This window comes from Carya illinoinensis, chromosome 11 (assembly GCF_018687715.1).
Source record: "Carya illinoinensis cultivar Pawnee chromosome 11, C.illinoinensisPawnee_v1, whole genome shotgun sequence".
Taxonomy (NCBI): Eukaryota; Viridiplantae; Streptophyta; class Magnoliopsida; order Fagales; family Juglandaceae; genus Carya; species Carya illinoinensis.
The window spans coordinates 35188906-35209209 of NC_056762.1; the positions used below are offsets into that span (position 1 = coordinate 35188906).

At 33.8% G+C, this 20304-nt stretch overlaps 2 protein-coding genes across 2 annotated transcripts; one reads left to right on the forward strand and one right to left on the reverse strand.

The window, feature by feature from the left end:
• Positions 1-11314: 11314 nt before the first annotated feature.
• Positions 11315-12942, reverse strand: LOC122282121. Its single transcript, XM_043094080.1, has 2 exons — positions 12411-12942; positions 11315-11789 (listed from the first exon to the last, which is right to left on the reverse strand). Exons 1-2 carry the CDS (start codon positions 12849-12851, stop codon positions 11763-11765), a joined length of 468 nt encoding a protein of 155 aa, XP_042950014.1. The 5' UTR covers positions 12852-12942; the 3' UTR covers positions 11315-11762.
• Positions 12943-15959: 3017 nt separating this feature from the next.
• Positions 15960-19088, forward strand: LOC122281189 (transcription factor CPC-like). Its single transcript, XM_043092520.1, has 3 exons — positions 15960-16356; positions 16603-16690; positions 18825-19088. Exons 1-3 carry the CDS (start codon positions 16299-16301, stop codon positions 18946-18948), a joined length of 270 nt encoding a protein of 89 aa, XP_042948454.1. The 5' UTR covers positions 15960-16298; the 3' UTR covers positions 18949-19088.
• Positions 19089-20304: the final 1216 nt, after the last annotated feature.

Consider the following 20304-nt stretch of genomic DNA (forward strand, 5'->3'; position numbering starts at 1 on the left):
TTGTTATTTTTATTAAATATAACTCAATTCACTCCCCTCTTGTGTTAGTCATCTGGACAACAATTGGTATCAGAGCTAAGAGCTCTATTATAAGATTAACTATCTTTTGAGTTAAGATCTTATGGCTAACATTGCAGCTTCATTTGGTGAAGGTCAATCTAGCAGTCGGCCTTCACTCTTTTGTGGAGATAATTACTCATTCTGGAAAGTTAGAATAAGAATATTCCTACAAGCTCAAGGTCAAGAAATCTGGAAATGTATTGTAAATGAGCCTTATATTCCAACAAAAATGGTTGATGGAGTAAAGGTCAAAAAGGAAGAAGAAGAGTTTGATCGTGAAGACGATAGACTTTATACTTTGAATTTAACTGATATGAATTTATTATTTAATGCTCTCAATGGAAATGAGTTTAATAGAATAATGACTTGTGCTACGGCAAAAGAAATTTGGGATAACTTGAAAGTTACTTATGAAGGAACTTCACAAGTCAAGGAATCAAAAATTTATATTCTTACTCATGAATATGAAATATTTAAGATGAATGATGATGAATCTATTTCTAATATGCACACTCGTTTTACTAATATTATAAACAGGTTGACAGCTCTTGGCAAAATTTATTCCAAGGTGGAGATAGTAAGAAAATTTCTCAACTCTCTACCAAAACGCTGGGAATCAAAAGTGATAGCGATTATTGAAGCTAGAGATCTCAAGAAGCTCGAAGTGAATGAACTCATCGGGTCACTTATCACCCATGAGTACACATTGAAAAGAGGAGGAGAAGAAGAAGGAAAGCCAAAGAAGAGATTGTCACTTAAAACTGTTCCTCATGAAAGTGAAAGTGATGAATATGAAGAAAATGAAGACAAAGATGAAGAAGTTGCGATGATAACAAGAAGAATTCAGATATACTGTTTTGAAAAAGAAAAATTCTTCTTTAACAAATGAAATTGATATTTTAAGAAAAGAAAATATCATTTTGAAAGATGAAAATCTTGAGTTGAATAAGAAGAAAATTGATTTAGAAAATATTGTTGAAAACTTTACGAATGGAAAAAGAAATTTTGAAAAACTTCTTGGTAGTCAAAGATGTGTTTTTGATAAGGCAGACTTGGGATATATGCCAAAACAAAAATACAAATCTTATAAAAATTTCTTTGATAATCCTTCTACATCAAAAACCAATATTCAAAATTCTTTTCATAAAAATAATTTTGTCAAAAAAAGATATTATTATAATTATTCAAGTTCTTCATATATGTCACATGCTATTTGCAATTTCTGTAATAGAAATTGTCATAATTATCATACTTGTCCTATTAGAAGAAATCATACAATGACTATTAGGGCCATATGGGTACCTAAACATCTTGTTTATTCTAATACTAATAAATAAAGGATCCAAAGAACTTGGGTACAAAAAAAAAATCATTTTAATTGTTTTTATAGGTATGCATGAAGTTATCCACAAGCAAAGACAAATGGTTTTTAGATAGTGGATGTTTAAGACACATGACGGGAGACAAGACTAAGTTATTTGATTTTAAATCTAAAGAAGAAGGACACGTGACATTTGGAGATAACCCGAAAGAGAAGATCGTGGGAATAGGTAAAATTGGTAATGAATCTTCTCTCATAATTGAAGATGTTTTACTTGTTGAAGGTCTAAAACATAATCTTTTAAGCATAAGTCAATTATGTGATAAAAGATTTACAGTTACTTTCAAAATGGATAAATGCATTATTTTGAATGATCATGATTGTAATATTTGTTTTATTGCATTTAAAAGTAACAATGTTTATACAATCAATTTTGAAGAAATTACCTCACAAAATGCAATTTATTTTTCAGCTCAAAATGAAACTAGTTGGTTATGGTATAGAAGACTAGGTCATGCCAACATGGAACTTATTTCCAAACTTTCAAAAAATGATCTTGTAAGAGATTTACCAAAAACATGCTTTATTAAAGACAAAATTTGTGATGCATGCCAATTTGGTAAACAAACAAAAACTTCTTTTAAAATCAAGAAATATATTTTCACTACTAGACCATTGCAACTGATACACATAGATCTTTTTGGACCAAATAGTGTTGCAAGTCTAGGAGGAAAATATTATGCATTTGTTATTGTTGATGATTTCTCTAGATATACTTGGGTCATCTTTCTTACTCATAAAGATGAGGTACATAATCCCTTTATCAAGTTATGCAAGAGAATTCAAAATGAAAAGGGCTATACTATTTCAAGTATCCGAAGTGATAGGCGAAAAGAGTTTGTTAATAAAAATATTAAAATATTTTGTGATGAAAACGGTTTTGTGTATAATTTTTCTGCTCCTCGAACTCCTCAACAAAATGGGGTAATAGAGAGGAAAAATAGATCTCTTCAAGAGATGGCAAGAACAATGCTCAATGAGAACAACTTGTCTAGTTATTTTTGGGCCGAAGCGATAAGTACTGCATGTTATGTTATAAATAGAGTTATGTTAAGGTCTAAATTAGATAAAACCCCCTATGAGCTTTGGAATGAGAAAAACTCCAACATTGGTTACTTTCATGTATTTGGATGCAAATGTTTTATTTTGAATGACAGAGATAATTTAGGCAAGTTTAATGCAAAATTTGATGAATGTATCTTTCTCGAGTATTATATTAATAGTACAACTTATAGAGTATTCAATAAAAAGACTTTGACTGTAGAAGAATCTATGCATGTAGTATTTGATGAATCTAATTCTCCACTCTCCAAGAAATCTATTGATGAAGAAACAGGAGGTATAAATAACATGGAAAGTCTCAATCTCAACAAAGAGAACACAATAGAAGAAGTTCAACATGGAACCATCAGGAAAGATCATCAAAATTTAATACAAGATGCAACCAAACAGTGGAAATTTGTGAAAGATCATCCAGTGGAACAAATTTTGGGAGAACCTTCACGAGGTGTAAGTACTCGATCATCTCTTAGAAATATTTGCAATCATACTGTTTTTCTATCTCAGATTGAACCAAAAAATATTGATGACGCACTTCTTGATGAATCTTGGATTCTAGCTATGCTAGAAGAGTTGAATCAATTTGAAAGAAATAATGTTTGGACACTTGTTCCTAAACCAAAAAATCATACTATTATTGGAACAAAATGGGTTTTTAGAAACAAGAAAGATGAGTCCGGAGTCATTACTAGAAATAAGGCTCGACTTGTAATCCAAGGTTTTAATTAAGAAGAAGGAATCGATAATGATGAGACATATGCACCAGTCGCAAGATTAGAAGCTATTCGAATGTTACTTGCATATGCTTGTTATAAAGATTTCAAACTTTTTCAAATGGATGTTAAAAGTGATTTCTTAAATGGTTTTATAAATGAAGAGGTATATATTGAGTAACCTCCAGGTTTTGAAAATCATATTTCCCCAAATCATGTTCTTAAACTCACAAAAGCACTATGTAGACTTAAACAAACTCCTAGAGCTTGGTACGAGAAATTCAGTGGTTTCTTGATTGAAAAAGGTTTCTCAAGAGGAAAAATCGACACAACTCTTTTCATTAAATATGAAAATAATGATATTCTTTTGATTCAGATTTATGTTGATGATATAATATTCGGTGCTACTAATGAAAATATGTGTCAAGTTTTTGCTAAGACTATACAGGAAGAATTTGAGATGAGCATGATGGGAGAACTTACATTCTTTCTCGGATTGCAAATTAAGCAAGCAAAAAGTGGGACATTCATCAATCAATCAAAATATATTAATGAATTACTGAAGAAGTTTGGGATGGAAAGTGCTAAAGAAATTGGAATACCAATGAGCCCATCAACTAAACTTGATAAAGCTGAATCCGGTAAGCCAGTTGACTCGAAAATATATCGAGGTATGATTGGTAGCTTATTATATTTAACGCTAGTAGACCAGATATTATGTTTAGTGTGTGCTTATGTGCACGCTTTCAATCATTTCCAAAAGAATCACATTTAATTGCAGTTAAACGCATTCTTAGATATCTTAGTGGTACAATTAACCTAGGGTTATGGTACCCTAAGCACACATCTTTCGATCTAATCAGTTACACAGATGCAGATTATGCTGGCTGTAAAATAGATCGAAAAAGCACTAATGGAGCATGCCATTTCTTAAGTCATGCACTAGTTTCCTGATTTAGTAAAAAATAAAATTCTGTTGCACTATCTACTGCTGAGGCAGAATATGTTGCTGCGGGTAGTTGTTGTGCTCAAGTTCTCTACATGAAGTAACAACTTGAAAATTTTAAACTCATGTATAATCACATTCCAATCAAATGTGATAATATAAGTGCTATAAATCTTTCAAAGAACCCAATACAATATTCTAGAACTAAGCATATTGAAATAAGATATCATTTTCTTCGAGATCATGTGCAGAAAGGTGATATAGTACTAGAGTTCACAAACACACATGATCAGTTAGCAGATATTTTCACAAAGTCTTTACCAGAAGATAGATTATGTATGATCAGAAGAGAAATATGTATGATGCATGCTATGAATATCTCTTAAAAGATAGACCAGAGTCAATAAAAATAGAGATAATTTTTTAAAATACTTTTACATAAACTTGAGATTCTTAGCCTCATGTTTGAGACGCTCATTCTCTTCATATAATGTCATGTCATTCTTATCCATGGGAACCGGCAAGCGGAATGAAGAATCTAATACAGATTTCAACTGTTTATTCTTCTGCCGAATGATTCCTTCCCTTGTGTGAGACTCTTGAACAATTCGTTGAAGTACAACAATTTGTTCTTTGAGCTTTTCAACTATATGATTTTTGGCTTGTAGCCACTGGGAAAAAGCAACAATAGAGGAAGAGTAGCGAGTCCCAAGACTCACCAAGTTAAAGATAACATCGGAATCTGACTTATTAGTCAGATTATTATTTTCGTGCTGCAACATGGCACCAATGGCAGCTGCAGAAAGGACAGGAGGTTGAGATGCAGAATGCCTCATGGATCGATCTAGAGAAATGTTAGAAGAATGAGCCATTGAGAATAGAATAGAATGCTTAAAACGAGAATGTTGAAAGAATGCAGATGAGTTATAGAGATGAGAAGAAAACTTGATGCGGATTGGATGAACTTTAAGATTGATTTTATAGAGATAGCATAAAGAATCATACGAGCTATCATCCAAGTCAAAGAGCAATGTGATTTTTTTTTTCCGATCGGTGAAAATGACATTTTTCAGAAACTCGGAGCCTTCAATCTCGTTTGTCAACAACATTAGACGATTTTTTCAAATCCCCAGCCACACATGTCGGGTTACGGACGGATCAAATTTATTTATTTATTTTTTTTCAACTATCTACAGTTTCTACTAACGCACAGTTTTCTTCAGGTCCATTTACTTGTTGCAGATTCTTTTTAATGATGTCGAAAGGGGGAGAAGTGTTAGATTAGAACATTAACATTGTTTGAATTGCTAAACTTATTATATATGCTTGGAATTATATTTATACTTTTACTTGAAAAACTAACGCACATTCTTAGGGGGAGCTTAAGTATCAATACAAGCTTGAGATTCTATCAAGTATTTATCATCATCAAAAAGTGAGAGATTGTTGAACCCAAGGTTTCAAACTTTGTGTAATTATATATCTACACATGAATTTTGATAATAACAAATGAATTCAAAGAATAAAGAAGTCTCAAACTCAAGTTGTCTACACAATAGAGTCAAGCATATCAGGGAAACAAGCATGAGCAAGAAGGGAACAAGTTCACATTAAAGTTATAGAGTAATGTTGTAAATTTCTTCAAAATTCGAAATTAGGATTAATGCTCAAAATTAATATTTTATCATAAAACATTAAAATATATTTTCCACATGTGCATGAATATTTTGAAAATTAAATTTGAAAATTTTGAAAGATGATTGATTGTCATCTTTCACATGTGCATATCTTGATTAAAGGGATGAACTTTGAAAATATTAAAAATGATTGATTATCATCTTTCACATGTGCATGTTTTGTTTGAATATTTTCAAAAGTGATTGATACTTTTTTTGACTTATGCAAAAGGTAGATGATTTTGTTTGAAATATTTGAAAAATAAAGTGTGCTCCTTTTGTCATATGCAAAAAGTAAAAGATTATGTTTGAATTTTTTGAAAAGAAAAGTGTGCTCATTTTGTCATATGCAAAAAGTAAAAGATTAGGTTTGATTTGTTTGAAAAGAAAAGTGTGCTCCTTTTGTCGTATGCCAAAAGTAAAAGATTAGATTTGATTTTTTTGAAAAAGTGAATGATTTTATCTTTGACATGTGAATCTTTTTAAATTTGAATATGAAGTCTCATATACCTATAAATAGATCATTTGAGAGCTTCACATTCACAACATCCAGAGCATACAATATTCATTCAAAACTTTCATTTTCTCTTCTCTAAGCATTGAGCCTTAATCCTTATTCATTTTGAGAGATCTAGTTTGCGCTGTATTGTTCTTATTTCACTCATTGATGAGTGTTTTCTGATAACCTACCCATTATCAGCTCTTGTATCAGAAAAAATGGTGTGTATAACCCTTGTGTGTGTAGAAAGTGTTCTACACGGGGAATAGTTGAATTATTACGTGTAAAGTGATTGCAAGTGCAGAGGGTGTTCTACACAGATCATTTGTAGCGGTGTTGTTCAAAGGTGTAATAGGTTTCTATCTCCACCTGAAGGAGGTTGAATAGTGAATTTGGGGATCCTCAACGGGTAGCTTGAGGCGATGACGTAGGCAGTGGGGCTGAACCTCGTTAACATACTGAGTTTGCTTCTCTCTTACCCTTACTCTTTATATTTATTATTGTTTCGTATTTTGTTTATATTTTATATTGTATATTTGATTCATAATTGTTATTTTTATTAAATATAACTTAATTCACCCCCATCTTGTGTTAGTCATCTGGGCAACATATATGAAGCATAGATTACATCAAGGCTTAATCGGAAGGCTCTTCTTCACTTCCCTCATTTACTTGATACGGCACCGTATAGTAACATGTGCTCTACACGTGTTTGCATCACTTCATTTAAACATAAGTGCTGCTGTTTCAAAGCCACCGAAAACACTTTAATTTCTGCATGGATCAGTTAGTAACATAGGGAATTATAATAATTGACACAAATATCACAATTCTCCATCTTGACAATATTTTATTCACCACACCTATCCTATTCTCATCTTGGTTGTTCCTGCTATGTCCCTCTACTAAGTGACCCCAACAGATTGCATATTAATTAAGTTCAAACAATGTCTGAACTTTGATAATGGCAAGGACTTAGTCATCATATCTAAGGGATTTTCCTCTGTTGGAATTTTCTCCACTCCAACTTCCCTAGACTCAATTACATCCCTTACAAAATGAAGCCTAACATCTATATGCTTAGACCTTTCATGAAATATTTGGTTTTTAGCCAAGTGTATAGAACTTTGATTATCACAATGTACAGTTATATTTCCTTTAAAAATACCCAATTCATGTGATATCTCATTCAACCATATGGCTTCCTTTATAACTTCTGTCAAAGCTATATATTCAGCCTCTGTTGTAGACAAAGCTACAACTGATTGTAAGTTTGACTTCCAACTAATAGCCCCACCATAAGCAGTAAAAACATATCCTGTTAAAGATTTTCTGGTATCCACATTACCAGCATAATCAGCATCTACAAAACCTTCTAACTCACAACCTTCCTTAACATTAGTCCCGTATTTCAAACCCAAAACCATAGTTCCAGAAATGTATCTTAAAGGCCACTTAATAGCCTGCCAATGTGCCTTACCAAGGTTATTCATAAACCTACTAACAATACTGACAGCAAAAGTAGGATCAGGTCTGGTACAAATCATTGCATACATCACACTTCCTACCATGCTAGCATAGGGGATTTGATGCATGAACTCCATTTCTGGTTCTGTTTGAGGGGCCTGTGCAGTGGACAACTTGAAATGTTGACCTAAAGGTGTACTTACAGGTTTAACTTGGTCCATACCAAATCTTTTAAAAATTTTAGATAGATAATTTTTCTGAGACAGATACAAGCATCTTTTAGGCCTATTTCTTATAATATCCATTCCTAAAATTCTACTGGCTGGTCCTAGTTCTTTCATGTCAAATTCAAATTTTAACATGCACTTGGACTGTTTAATCAAATCAGGGTCTTTACATGCTACCAACATATCATCTACATACAGCAAAAGATATATTAATGTTTCATTAACATCCTTATAATAAACACAACTGTCATAACAGCTTCTTTTATACTCATTTTCAAGCATGTAAGTATCAAATCTCTTATACCATTGTCTAGGTGATTGTTTTAAACCATATAGAGATTTTTTAAGTAAACAAACTTGATCAGAGTTAATGTTTTTTATAAACCCCTCAGGAGGTTGCATGTAAATTATCTCTTCCAGTTCTCCATGTAAAAAAGCAGTTTTTACATCCAACTGTTTTAAGTGCAAATCATGATATGCAATGAAAGATAAGAGCAATCTAATGGAAATGTGCTTAACCACATGAGAAAATATTTCATTAAAGTCTATTCTCTCTCTTTGAGTGAAGTTTTTAGCTACTAGCCTTGCCTTAAACCTAGTACCTTCTACCCCTGGTATGCCTTCCTTTCTTTTATAGATCCACTTGGATCCAACCAACTTAACCCCAACAGGTTTAGTAACTAGATCCCAAGTTTTATTTTTATTTAAAGATTCCATTTCTTCTTGCATAGCAAGTACCCACTTAGTGGCATCCTTACTTGCAATGGCTTCTTTATATGTCTTTGGTTCTTGATAAAGAACCTCATCAGCCATGGTCAAAGCAAAGGCTGTAAGCTCTGCATGACCATACCTGACAGGTGGTTTTATAATCATTTTCTTCCTATCTCTTACTAAAATGTAAGAGTCAGAACCTGGTTTATCTAACTCCTCTGAAATTGGATCATCAGAGTTGCTGACTTCCCCAATATTCATTTTTGTTGAGGTGTTTCTTCTCTCCACCTCAACCTGTATATTTCCCTCTGAGTTTCCAGGTCCTTTTTCTACCTCTGTATTTTGTACACGAGCCATTTGGGATTCATTAAAGATCACATCCCTGCTAATTATACATTTATTTCTGCCAGGTTTGTCTATCCATAGTTTATACCCCTTTACTCCCCCAGGGTATCTCACAAAAATGCACTTTAGTGCCCTAGGGTCTAACTTATCAGTTTTTGAGTGTGCATAAGTTGTACACCCAAAAATTCTAAGGTAATCATAACTAGGAGGTTTCCCAGTCCACATTTCTTGTGGTGTTTTAAAGTCTATGGCAGAAGATGGACACCTATTAATTAGATGGACAGCCGTGGCAACAGCTTTAGCCCAGAAGGTCTTAGGTAACCCAGCATTTGACAGCATGCATCTTACCCTCTCTAGAATGGTCCTATTCATCCTTTCAGCTAGATCATTCTGTTGAGGAGTTTCTCTAATAGTTTTGTGTCTTAGAATCCCTTCCTTTTGACATAAATTATTAAATTATGTTGACAGAAATTCTAACCCATTATCAGTTCTTAAGGTTTTCAATTTTCTGTCTACCTGTTTTTCAACTAAGGATTTCCATTCTTTAAACCTTTCAAAGGTGTCACTCTTATGTTTAAGAATGTAAATCCATACCTTCTTAGAGTAATCATCAATGATGGAGAGGAAATAGTTCCCTCCACCATGAAAAGTTACTCTAGAAGGTCCCCAAAGGTCAGCATGTACATAATCTAGGGTCTGAGTAGTCATATGAGTTGCCCTTTTAAAACTAACCCTCTTAGCCTTTCCATAGACACAGTCTTCACAAAAAGGTAAATTGTCCAGGTTTGCTTCTTTCAGCAAACCCTGTTTCTGTAGTTCTAAAAGACCCTTTTGACTAACATGCCCTAAACCCTTGTGCCAAAGCACAGATTTTTTCTCAATAGCATTTTGTACAGGGGATGCTTCCCCTACAATGGTTTTGCCAACTAAGGTATAAAGGCCATTCTTTATCACCCCTTTCATAATTGTGAGTGAACCTTTAGTAACTCTAAGGACCCCTAATTCAGACTTAAAAGAATAACCTGAATTATCAAGCATACCAAGAGAAATCAAATTTCTCTTTAGGTCAGGTATAAATCTGACCTCCCTCAAAAGTCTTTCCATCCCATCATGTAATTTTAGTCTTATACTCCCAATTCCCATGATTTTACAGGATTTATTATTCCCTAGGATTACATGCCCACCATCCAATTCAGAAAAGGTTTCATACCAGTCCCTATTGGGACACATATGAAAGGAACAACCTGAATCTAAAATCCACTCTTTTTCATGGCCAATGTCAGATATATTTAGTACTTCAGCACTATCATACCCATCTAACACCACTGCAACATCTCATTCCTCTTTGTTTTTATTTCCTACTTGAGTTTTCCTATCGGACAATCTCTCTTGAAATGTCCTTCTTTATGACATAGGAAACACTTTAAATGTTTTCCTTTAGACTTAGACCTACCTTTCTTGCCTCTCTTTTCTGATCTTCCCCTAACAGACAGTCCCTCACCATGTTCTTGTTTGGTATTTTCTTTATTTTGTAATTCCCTAGCATGAAGTACAGATTGTACTTCATCTAGAGATATTGTATCTCTACCATACATCATGGTCTCCTTAAGTTTCTGTTATGAGGAATCCAATGAACTCAGTAAGAGGATTGCTTGATCCTCATCCTCAACTTTGATATCTATATTAGCTAGGTCTAATAGAATCTTATTAAAAGTGTCTAGATGTTCTCCTATCGAAGTTCCAGAAACCATCTTAAGAGTATATAGCCTAGTTTTCTTATAAAGTCTGTTAGCCAAAGATTTTGTCATATAGAGGTGTTCAAGTTTTAGCCAGATACCAGCAGCAGTTTCTTCACTAGCTACTTCCCTTAATACCTTATCTCCTAAGGAAAGGATCAGAGCACTATGGGCCTTTTGGAGAATGTCCCTTTGGACATTCACCTTCCCTTCCTCTTTCGAGGAAGAGCCCATTTTATCACTGGTGAGGGCATCCTGCAAGCCCTGTTGGACTAGCAGAGCCCTCATCTTAATCCTCCACAAACCAAAATCGTTTTCCCCTGTGAACTTCTCAACATAAAATATCGTGGTCCCCATAGAACCTAAGCTCTTGATACCACCTGTAAAGATTACAACTAGAGTCACTTGTGTTTAAAGACTCAGAAATGAAATCCAATCGAAAAGAATTGTAACACGATATTAAGGATAACAGTATAAGCAAAATAATCTGTAAAATAGCAAGAAATATGAAAAAGATTTAGGAAATAGAAATACAAACAGAGATTGCGTGGTTCGGCCCTAATGGCCTACATCCACGGCAGGAACAGCCTCAGAGATCATTCTTTATTGATGAATCTGTAAAGCCAAAGTTTCAGAGTACAAGATGAACCAATATCGAGCCAAGAAAAGCCACAAGATTGGCTTTTCTTCTTCCTCGACAAAACCCTAATTCTCCCTCAACAAATTCAATCTCAAAACACCCTGACGGCCACAATACACATTAAAGCCCTCTCTCGGTAACCCTAACACAGACACGCAGGTATTTATATGAAGCATAGATTACGTCAAGGCTTAATCGAACGGCTCTTCTTCACTTCCCTCATTTACTTGATATGGCACCGTATAGTAACATGTGCTTAGCACGTGTTTGCATCACTTCATTTAAACATAAGTGCTGCTGCTTCAAAGCCACCGAAAACACTTTAATTTCTGCATGGATCAGTTAGTAACAGAGTGAATTATAATAATTGACACAAATATCACAGTAGTTTTACATGGGAAAACCCCACCATACTCGTAGCCCGGCATGCAGTTTAGCAGGGCGATTATTTTTTCATAATTATTTAGTTATTTATTTAGCATATATCCAGCAACCCAGGAGGGGTCTTTCTTGCTATGATACGGTTGAAGTACTCTTGTCACTCTCGATCATCTTTTAGTTCGGCAAAACAACAAACAGATTATAAATAAGAAAGAGTTCTGTGTACATTAAAAGAAGCAAACTAATGTAAATGAAACGACAAAATATTGTTAAATAAATAATCAACTTAACTTTCTCGGTTGGCGCCAGTTCAAGTACTTCTCAAAATGAAGTCACCATATCGAAAGAACAAGAAATTGTATATATATATATATTCAAGTTCTCTTTCAATTCTGTCCTTGCAAGTTAAAAGATTTCACAATTCAATTTATATATGCACTAATTGATACGTGCATGCAAGAAAATCCTTGGAAAAGTAAAGCAAAATAGAGAACTTCATTAATTTTGAAACTATAAATATATATATATATATATATATAGGCATGGCATGACTCGAACTATATACTTGCCTTCCTCCTAGCGCAGGTGTCATTGTCATTGTCACTCTCGCTGCTGCTGTCCCTGCTACTGCTATCTCCAGAGATGCTGTCCTTTATCCTCTGCAACAGGTTCTTTCTCTCTTTCTTCTTATGCTCAGAACCCATCTTCTTGGCCTTTCCCTCGCATGCCATGCCATTAGTTGCCTGGTCCTGATGATGCCTGCCGGGGTGGTGGCCCTTGGTGTGGCTTGCAATATGGGTCTCTGCCACGCATTGAGCCCGTGCTTTGGATGTGACTTGCGTCTCGGTCTGCCCCTGCGCATGGGTCTGGCAGCTGCTCTGAGATCCATGATGAAGTCCTTCTACAATCTCAGTGGTCATCTTGGAAACGGTTTGACCGAGCGAGTTTTCTTGGCATTTTTGCTGGCAGGTTTCGTTAGCAGCTGGTTTGCTGCACTGCAGTGTGGCCATGATAAATGAGGCAAAAGAGGCTTCTCAAGCTGTATATCTCTCGTGGTTATAACTTGGTCTTGAATCCGACCTAAGAGTTCAGAGTGCTTATATAGGCATGGGAGTGAGTGGGATTCCTGGCTGTTTTACATTATATAAACATCTTGATAGCACCTATTCTGTCAGTCCCACCCAAAGAGAAAAGGTGTTTGCCTTTATATCTCATTCAGCCCCACGAATAAATTCCAATAGTTGTGTATATATATCAAGAGTTTTGTTACATACAAGCATAGTTACGCACTAATCTGTATACCAATATTGATTTATTCATACTTAAAATTTAAATTAACACTATTTTTAATAAAATCTATTTTTTGACCAATCACATTACATTAATGTATAGATTAATACATAATTATGCTTGCAACTATATTTTTTCATATATCAATGGTTAACATCTATGTCCCAATAACTTTTTCCCCTTTGTTTCAGTCTTTTGCATCAAGTAAATTTGTTCTCGACCCTTCGAGAATGTAGATGAGTACGTACAAGAATATGTCTCCCAAAAATAGGCTCCTAAGGCTTTTAAAGTAGTAAGTAGCTATAGGGAACTTGACCCGCAAATCAAAAGGGAATGAAAACAAGAAAAGGAATTCAATCTTTTTCAGGAATTCAATTTTTGGATAAAAGTATCATGGTTTTCTTTGGATGGATTGGGTGTACCCTGCACATGTATTTGTGATCTTGTGTCTACCATCCAAAATATATCCAATATGAGTACTCGAGATATAAGAGGAAAATATATTTTTAGGCCCAACACAAAAGAGCCATAGAGGGAGATCAATTTGGGCTTTACCATACGCTGAACTAAATACAAACTTCAAGGTACGTTTTTGGACGTGTATCAACGTCAACTAATCTTGACCGCTAACCTGTGATAAGACAAATGGTTATTCGGTGTGCCTGGTGCACCTTAATGCCAAAATTAGAGATTTATATGTATTATCTTGTAATGAGGAATAAAAAAAGTTATATTGGACTGTTAATGTTGGCTCTTTATATAGACACTGATTATTGCGGATAAGGATAGTTTAATACTTTTCCCAAATCTTGGAGACTCAACTATCAAATTCTCAGGATTTATTTTAGGAAGGAAATAATTAACATATCAAAAATAAACATATTGAATATCTCGTTGTTTTCTTAAAAATAGATATATTTGATTAGTATAACTTACCATATTAAGCGGTACGATCTCATGGTGGTGAGTTTATGGTGTGCCCGCAGCTTTCTAACTTGTTGGGCCTGTCTATATGAACCTTTTTTAGTCGACATGGTTGAGCCCGTTTATCGAAGATAAAAGAACCTCTCTGACACATACATAATATTTGGCCGGAAACAAAACCAAAACAAAAATAATAAAAATAAAATTCATTGATCAACTTGATGATCAGGTGATTTATAAATGTATATTTCAATCATTAATTGCGTGTATAATATATCCATAAGTACTTGTACGATATTATACATACCACCATAGGAGCTGAGCAGGTTAATTTGATCTAGTTAGGTTAATTCTCGTTTGTTTTTATAATTATTTTTATCTCATCTTATTTCATCATTATAATTTTTTTAAATTCATATATAAAATAAATAAAATATTAATCAACTTTTTTAAATTTTAAAATAAAAATAATATTAAAATATATATTTTAATAATATTTTATTTAATTTTTAATTTTTATTTTAATTTATTTTATTTTATCTTATCTCATTTAATAATTACCCGACGGCTCCTTTCTCAATGGAAAAGTTGAAGATATACTCGACCTACTATACATGTAAAAACAAGAGGAAATCCATGGACACATCATTTTCTCAATTAAGAACTGTCGACACCAACCTCTTCATGAAAGTGACAGAAGAACTAGTACTATATTATTCCAAAACTATATATATATATATATGACAATATATAAACTTATTAATATGCAACTAATTATACTGCATTGAAAAGGTTCCAACAGGACAAAATTAACCTAACATATCATTAGAAAAAAATGGTATCTATATATATATTGGAAAATTCTCTACTGAAATGGTTTTTAATTTTTTTTTTACTTAGCTATTAAGTGTTTTTAAATAAATATGTATTTTTTTATTTTTAAAAAATATTTAAATAGTTTAAAAAAATGGTAAAACAAAAAGTGAAAAAAAAAATAAAAAAACAGATTTGTAAATTTCGGTGGAAATCCACTGTGTACGTACGTAGCATGATCCTTCGTTTTGGGGTACTGAAAAATACAATTGTACTGCAAACTGCTGTGTGGTTCAAAAGTACTTCCAAAACGCATTTTGCGAGTCATGTACCTATATATCTATATATATAGTACTAGAGCTAGTGGTTCTCTTCAGATTGATGAATTACTGTTTCTACCGTCATTACTTGAAAAGAGAAAGGAAAATATTATTCCCACAGTCAATTTTTATCGAAACTGTTTATCGAAATTTTTTAATTTTTTTTATTTAATGATAAAGTAAGTATTTTTAAATTGATATATGATTTTTTTATTTTTAAAAATATTTAAATAGCTTAAAAAATAGTGAAAAAAAAAATAGAGTTGCACTTATCAGCAGAGGAAATCCTGTGTGTACTTAAACTAGAAGTGGCTATAACTTGTTAATTAATTCATTTTCATATTATATATTAATGATTGTGAAGATCTTTAATTAATGTAGCCATGGCCTGCATATATATAAGATCACGAGACTAACTAATTAATCTGGTGTAGTACATAGCCTAGCTATATATATATATGATCAGTTCATGTGACTAAGATTCATTAATTAATTACTTAATCCTGCTGCGCGCTCATCACGTTCAATTAGATCATGATATAATTAATACGGTTGCTATATATGTTAATTGATTAGAGTAAGTTTAATTTCCTTTATATTGAAATTAAATGTACGTGGGAGTGATTTTAGAAAAGAAACGTATAGGTTATAGGCTTGAGTTGTCAAAATTAAAGTCAGTTAGTAAAGGGAAAGCCATAATGTAAATATGGAACGACGATAACTACAAGTCAACTCATGACCCTATATGCCTGTTCGGTCGCACCAGTCATTCCATGCATGCAGCATCGCAAACTTGTTATTTCCTCAGATCACCGTACCACAAGCATTGATTTCCATTCTCCATACAATCCTTGCAGACTTATCCTGGAGATTTTATTTACCCTCCCAGCTCCCCCCTGGCCTCCCTTCTCTCTTCTCTCTCCATTTTTTTTGCCCTTTTAGATCTTGTCATTTTAAGTACTAGCTACTTGATGAAATTCTTCTAGGACTTTCAAGGTGATCTATAGTACTCCATCTTCTGGGTAACTATTTGATCTCTCTCTCTCTCTCTCTCTCTCTCTCTCTCTCTCTCTGTGTTCATGCGTGCGCCCTCGAGTGATTTCGGGAGTAATGGATAAACGTCCGCGGAAACAAGCCAAGATCAGTACCAAGAGCTCCACGTCAGAAGGTTCTGTATTTCTTTCCTTCAAAATTCTTGGCCTGCTACTTCAGTTTTCCGTTGCTATGGATCCGTTTGGTTTCCAAGAAAATTTATAAGAATGGGTAGACTAATTAATTTCTACTATGCATAAGACCAGAGAGATCATCTATATATAACTCGATACGTATATATAATATGTCTACCCAAAAAATTCAGAATATGCGATACGCATACTACAACACCCTTGTAATAATTTATTGTTTGTGGGTGCAGAAGTGAGCAGTATTGAGTGGGAGTTCATAAAGATGACTGAACAAGAAGAGGATCTCATCTTCCGGATGTACAAACTTGTTGGGGACAGGTATAGAATTCACTTCCCAAACGTACTTCAGTTTGCTTCTTACCATTTTTAGATTTGTTTTTAGTGTTAGATTTAGCTTCAAACAGCACGCAAAAGATCATGATAACATACTCGCACTAAATTAATTATATCACTGTACATAATGTCATACATTTTTTAAAACGGGAAGTACTTTAGGAAAATTAGGAGAAGCAACCGCAGATTTAAGGCCAAAGATTGAGAGTATAGGGCTAGTTCACACATGACTTTCTTCAAAACGGCCTAATCTTTGAACGAATGGCATAGAGCCTTTTGCACCTAATTCGGATCATCTTCATCTCCCTAGCTCGAGGCAATCCATGGCGCGCGCAGTACGTGATCTGTTTCTTCGTCTCCATCATGAACTAGTAGATCAGTACTCGATCAGAACCAAGAAACGCAATGGCTAGGACGACAGGCATGCTGTGGACCCGATATATGCTTTAGCTTATGCTCTTGCTATTCTTTAGAAGTTAGGTGGCCATGAGGGCAAGCCACGACAGCGTCAATACAAGAAAGAAGCATGATCATAAAATGAAACAGTCAAGACGAATAATTGCTCAGTAGCTAGCACGCTCTTCGAGTATTCGGCAGCATTTAGATGTGACTCACGTAGAGAGAGGCCAGATTACGTACGGTATTATTCACGGGAGATAAGAAAATAAAATAACTGATCAGAAGAAAGAAAAACTCATGAAATATATTCATGTGCGGTACTGCTGCTTGGCAGTGGCTTATTGAAGTTATTCTCAGTAATGTCTTTGCATTTTAGACTGTAGTTACTCACATTACATTTATGGAGTGGTAGTACGTTCGGTAATTATTATATGTACAGTGAATACATATAGGATGGTGCTAGAGTCACCGATTACTGATAAAAGCTAGGTACGACGTACCCTGTAAATTTTTTGTTTTTGTTTTTCTTTTCTTTTCTTAAAGTGTTTTTTTAAGTATTTAAAAAAATTAAAAAAAAATAATGCTAAAAAATAAGCAAATATAAATTTTAAAAATAAAATTATCAGTACAAATGATAAGTACATTTTGTTGTAGTATTTATGATTTTTCATAGAAAAATGCTAGGAGACCGCTCAGTATATATTGTTGGGCGTGTTCTTAGTGCATTTAATTTTTAATTTTAATTTTTTTTATTTATCAACATCTATACATTACATATTTAATAAAAAAATAAAAAATAAAAAATTATATATGATGTAGGTTGTCAAAATGATGAATAAAATTTTTCTATACATATAGATCATGGGAGAGGTTACTCGCTCATCGAGTGTGGAGATGCGACTGGACATCGATCCTTTGCATTGTCTTAACCAAAAACTTCGGGTCCCAGTTTTGTTTTTATTTTTGGGGCGCATTATTATTTAAGAAAGGTGTGGGATACTCTTTCTTTATGGCAACAATCCATTAAGAGTGCAATAATGGAGACATGACATCTACCAATTAACGTGCTAATGGAAGCCACATGTTGCTTGAAGTGATTAGATCGATTCTTGGAGGTAATGTATCCCAGGCAAGTTATAACTATAAATTGGTGGAGAAGACAAGCTGAGACCAGAAACGTACGTACGTAGAAGAAGTGCTTAATTAAGTTTAACATATGAGAGAGAGAGAGAGAGAGAGAGAGAGAGCTTCATGGATTTTCATGTGCAAAGCCTCACGGATTAGATGCAGCATTGTTGTATGCATGAGATTGGACCCAATTATATGAATATCTTATATATATATAGACCATAATTAACTAATATATTATATATAAGCTCAATTATCTTTACCGAATTAAGATTTTATGAGAACTTTTCGATGGATTTTTTCAAGGCGCACGTGTCCAAACTATATGGTACGTAGAAGAAAATAAAAAGGATAATGGAGTACTGAAATTGCATGCATGGTCGGCTTATTTCTTTTCCAGGAAGGTGCATAAAGTCGGCCAACATGCAGCTTTCATATTATTTCACTACTTGTGGTAGCTGGAAATATATAAATATCGACTACGTACTTGTGTGACAGTTTCTGATCATCACTAAAGTAGGCAATATTAATAAAATAAAATAAAAAAGTAAGTTAATAATTAATTAATGCAATATTATTAATTTCTAAGCAGGTGGGATTTAATAGCAGGTCGGATTCCAGGGCGAAAACCAGAAGAAATAGAGAGGTTTTGGATTATGAGACATGGTGAGGTATTTGCCCAGAAAAGAGTCGACGCAGCCAATTATGATTTGTGAACATGATCTTGTTCGGCGCTATCTTATTAATAATATTATAATTAATTGTTAATTAATATTAGATCGATCGATCGAATTTCTCTAATTCTTGTGTTGGAATAATTCTTCTTGCATATATATAAATTAAGTTTGTTTCAATAGATCGATTCTCTCTTTGATTGATATAGTTCCATGCATCTTTTACGCAGTACCTCCTCCCTCCTCTTCTCTTCTCTACATCTTGTGTTTCTTCTTTTGTAAGTGTTTCATTCGCCGGCCAGCTTTTTAGTCGTGGACGACATCGATCTCCTACAAATATGATAGTGGATTATCACTCTTTAGATGTGTCTGCTCATTATTTTGTGTTTGTCTGCCTTTATATGTGTATAAGTTGTGGATATTGATGATATCTTAAAAGTAATATCTGATCAATTACAAATTCAAAAGGTTAGGAGAGACAAAAATGTTTAAAATGAATCTTATAAGCAGTGGAGCACAAATATCGATCACTATCCATTCTGGCATCAGATTAGCTAGAGCCGACGCTTCACATGGTTTGGGGACTGTACTTGGGTTCTTAATTGATTACACTTGGTGGAAAGTATTGACGTGGCCATGGACTCACATGACACATGTGAGGAAGAGATCCACATTGGCAATATATATATTTATATATATCTACTCCTTGGGTTTTCAATCCCAAAATCGGATGAGATATATGAGACTATTATATCATCCGTACTCCAGAACTATCAAATATTTTTCTTAAAAAAATCGTTTGATAAAATTAACAATAACATTGTCTTCATGCCTTTGAAGCCAAGCAACGGCCAATAGAAGTGCAACACGTGTAAAAAAATTTGACATTTTAGTTCCCAAACATTTTCCTAAATAATTTGTCACAAATATTAAATAAGAGAAAAAAGAAAAAGAAAAAGAAAGATACCCATCCACGTGCAAAACAGGATGGTGGGGCGGAGGGGATTAGGCGCCGCCTCCGTCCAAGCCACTGACAAACCACGTCCTGATCATGGGCAAGAGGCGGGCGGTAAGGGGAAGTGGTCTCCCCGCCCATCAATCCCTCCGAGAAAGGGTGGGGGTTTGCATTTTTGCTTTCCTATTTTAGGGATGATTCTTTATATTTTGATCAATCTTTATATTTTTAAAGTTTAAAGCTCGTATTGATTTATTTAGTTGTAAATTTTATCAAGTCCAAGAATTAAATTACAAATATTAAAATTAGAACTTTTTTTTTTTTTCAAAAAAATATGGAAACTCATACTTGCAATCGACCCATCGGTTTAATTGGGGAAGTTCTTATGATTCCATATATATATTAGGCTGAACCTGAAAACTCAATGTCTGGCCAACCCTTTA

What these genes read in the sequence shown, in the direction of transcription:
- LOC122282121 (XM_043094080.1), bottom strand. Translation starts at nt 12,851, where the DNA reads ATGGCCACACTGCAGTGCAGCAAACCAGCTGCTAACGAAACCTGCCAG. An exon ending in ACACCTGCGCTAGGAGGAAG is followed by an intron (nt 11,790 to 12,410) that starts GCAAGTATATAG and finishes TGATCCATGCAG; the next exon opens with AAATTAAAGTGTTTTCGGTG.
- LOC122281189 (XM_043092520.1), top strand. Translation starts at nt 16,299, where the DNA reads ATGGATAAACGTCCGCGGAAACAAGCCAAGATCAGTACCAAGAGCTCC. An exon ending in CAAGAGCTCCACGTCAGAAG is followed by an intron (nt 16,357 to 16,602) that starts GTTCTGTATTTC and finishes TTGTGGGTGCAG; the next exon opens with AAGTGAGCAGTATTGAGTGG. An exon ending in TACAAACTTGTTGGGGACAG is followed by an intron (nt 16,691 to 18,824) that starts GTATAGAATTCA and finishes ATTTCTAAGCAG; the next exon opens with GTGGGATTTAATAGCAGGTC.